This window comes from Galeopterus variegatus, unplaced genomic scaffold (assembly GCF_000696425.1).
Source record: "Galeopterus variegatus unplaced genomic scaffold, G_variegatus-3.0.2 Scaffold24529, whole genome shotgun sequence".
In the NCBI taxonomy this organism is placed as follows: domain Eukaryota; kingdom Metazoa; phylum Chordata; class Mammalia; order Dermoptera; family Cynocephalidae; genus Galeopterus; species Galeopterus variegatus.
In genome coordinates this window covers 1-1,406 of record NW_007750640.1, presented here as the reverse complement: position 1 = coordinate 1,406, position 1,406 = coordinate 1, and the positions used below count along the sequence as shown (strand labels likewise).

Sequence of the window (1,406 nt, the reverse complement as noted above, 5' to 3'; positions counted from 1 at the left end):
CCAGCTCAGGGCTCAGCTGTCCCTCACCAAGGACTTCCCCTTAACCATCTGACCTGGCCATAATCTACTGTTGTTAGTACCAAAGTCACATTCTCTTCCAGCTCACATTAGGACACTTCAGGACACAACCAGCCAGTTCCTCATCAGGGCATCAGATATTACCTAGACTCAGTCCCATACAGCACCATGTTTTTTCATGCTGTGTTCCCTGCACCCTGGGGTTCCTCTGAGGAATTTCAGGGGCAGCCTGAGGGACAAGGGAGAGACTGGGTGGGTCAGACTCTGGGACATCTACCCACTTCACCCAGAGAAGTGACAGGATTTTCTGTTTTCTCTGTTAGGCTTGGGGTCCACACTGATGAACAGATTTTGCTCTGCACAACTCCAGAGGTCACCCTTCACATCAAAGTCAAAATATATTTATTTGGTCATGATGAAAATTTTCCATCAGTAAAATGGTTTGAGGAAGGTGATCTTTTTCTAATATGCAGTGTCACCGTTTTGATCAGCAGCAGGGTTGATGGGGGCGAGGGGTAGGGGAGGTCCATCTAGATATGGTCTCTGTTTTAAAAATGTGACAAGTACAGCCAGTGGTGAGAGCATTGAACTTGACTGAGACTGGGTTCAAATTCTCTCTACACTCTCAGTATGCCTTTCTGTGGCAGGTGATAGTGCTGTACCCTCCCAGTTTGTAATTCCTGCTTTCCTCAGAACTTACCCCCTCTCCACACCCCAGGAAAACAAGAATTTGTCCAGAAGCCAGCCCACTTGCCACCGTTGATAGAACTCAGGGTAGACAAGGGACCAGAGTCTGCCAAACAAATCCTCCAGGGAGTGTGGAAATGGGACTGAGGCAGGAAATCAGCTCGTTAATGTTAGGCCTGTGGAGAGTCATTTGCTCTCTGAGGTAGAGAGAGAGAGGGAAGATGGGAACCAAGAGTGCTGAGACTGTCCAGCCCTTGTTCCCGACCATCGTGGGGCGCCACGTTCCTGTCTTTGGATTCCTCCCTGTATCTCTATCATGAAATGCCCTTGCTGCTTGCGAAGGAGTTTGAGGTGGTTTCTACTTACTAGCAACCAAGAGACTCTAGATCATTACACCGGTGGCAAAGTCACTTAACCTTCCATGGGTCTCCATGTCCCAGTCTGTGAAATGTAAATAGCAACACCCCTCACGGGGGCACCGTGATCGTGACGCAAGACGCCCAGCGCGGGGCGTTGGTTTCGGCCTCCTCCGGGTTAGGACCTGCCTCCCGGGCATCCTAAGGCAGAGCGAGCCGCAGAAACAGGCTCGAGGCACTGTAGGGGCGCTGCCAACCCCTCGCCGCAGAGTAGGACCTACCCACGAGGGCGACAACCACGGTAGCAACAGGTCCTTTCTCGCCACGCAGGGCGAGCGGCCGGGG

The 1,406-nt window shown here is 51.8% G+C and overlaps 1 protein-coding gene across 1 annotated transcript in view; it reads right to left on the bottom strand.

Annotated features, from left to right (window-relative positions):
• LOC103583580 (inactive dual specificity phosphatase 27-like) overlaps positions 1 to 1,262 on the bottom strand; it is a gene marked incomplete at its 5' end in the record, with an annotated part of 6,329 nt that extends 5,067 nt beyond the window's left edge. Inside the window, 2 exons of the mRNA XM_008564857.1 lie at positions 186 to 247; positions 1,177 to 1,262. Of these exons, the coding sequence (XP_008563079.1) occupies positions 186 to 247; positions 1,177 to 1,262 (148 nt within the window). The remainder of the gene's footprint in view (positions 1 to 185; positions 248 to 1,176) is intronic.
• Positions 1,263 to 1,406: the final 144 nt, after the last annotated feature.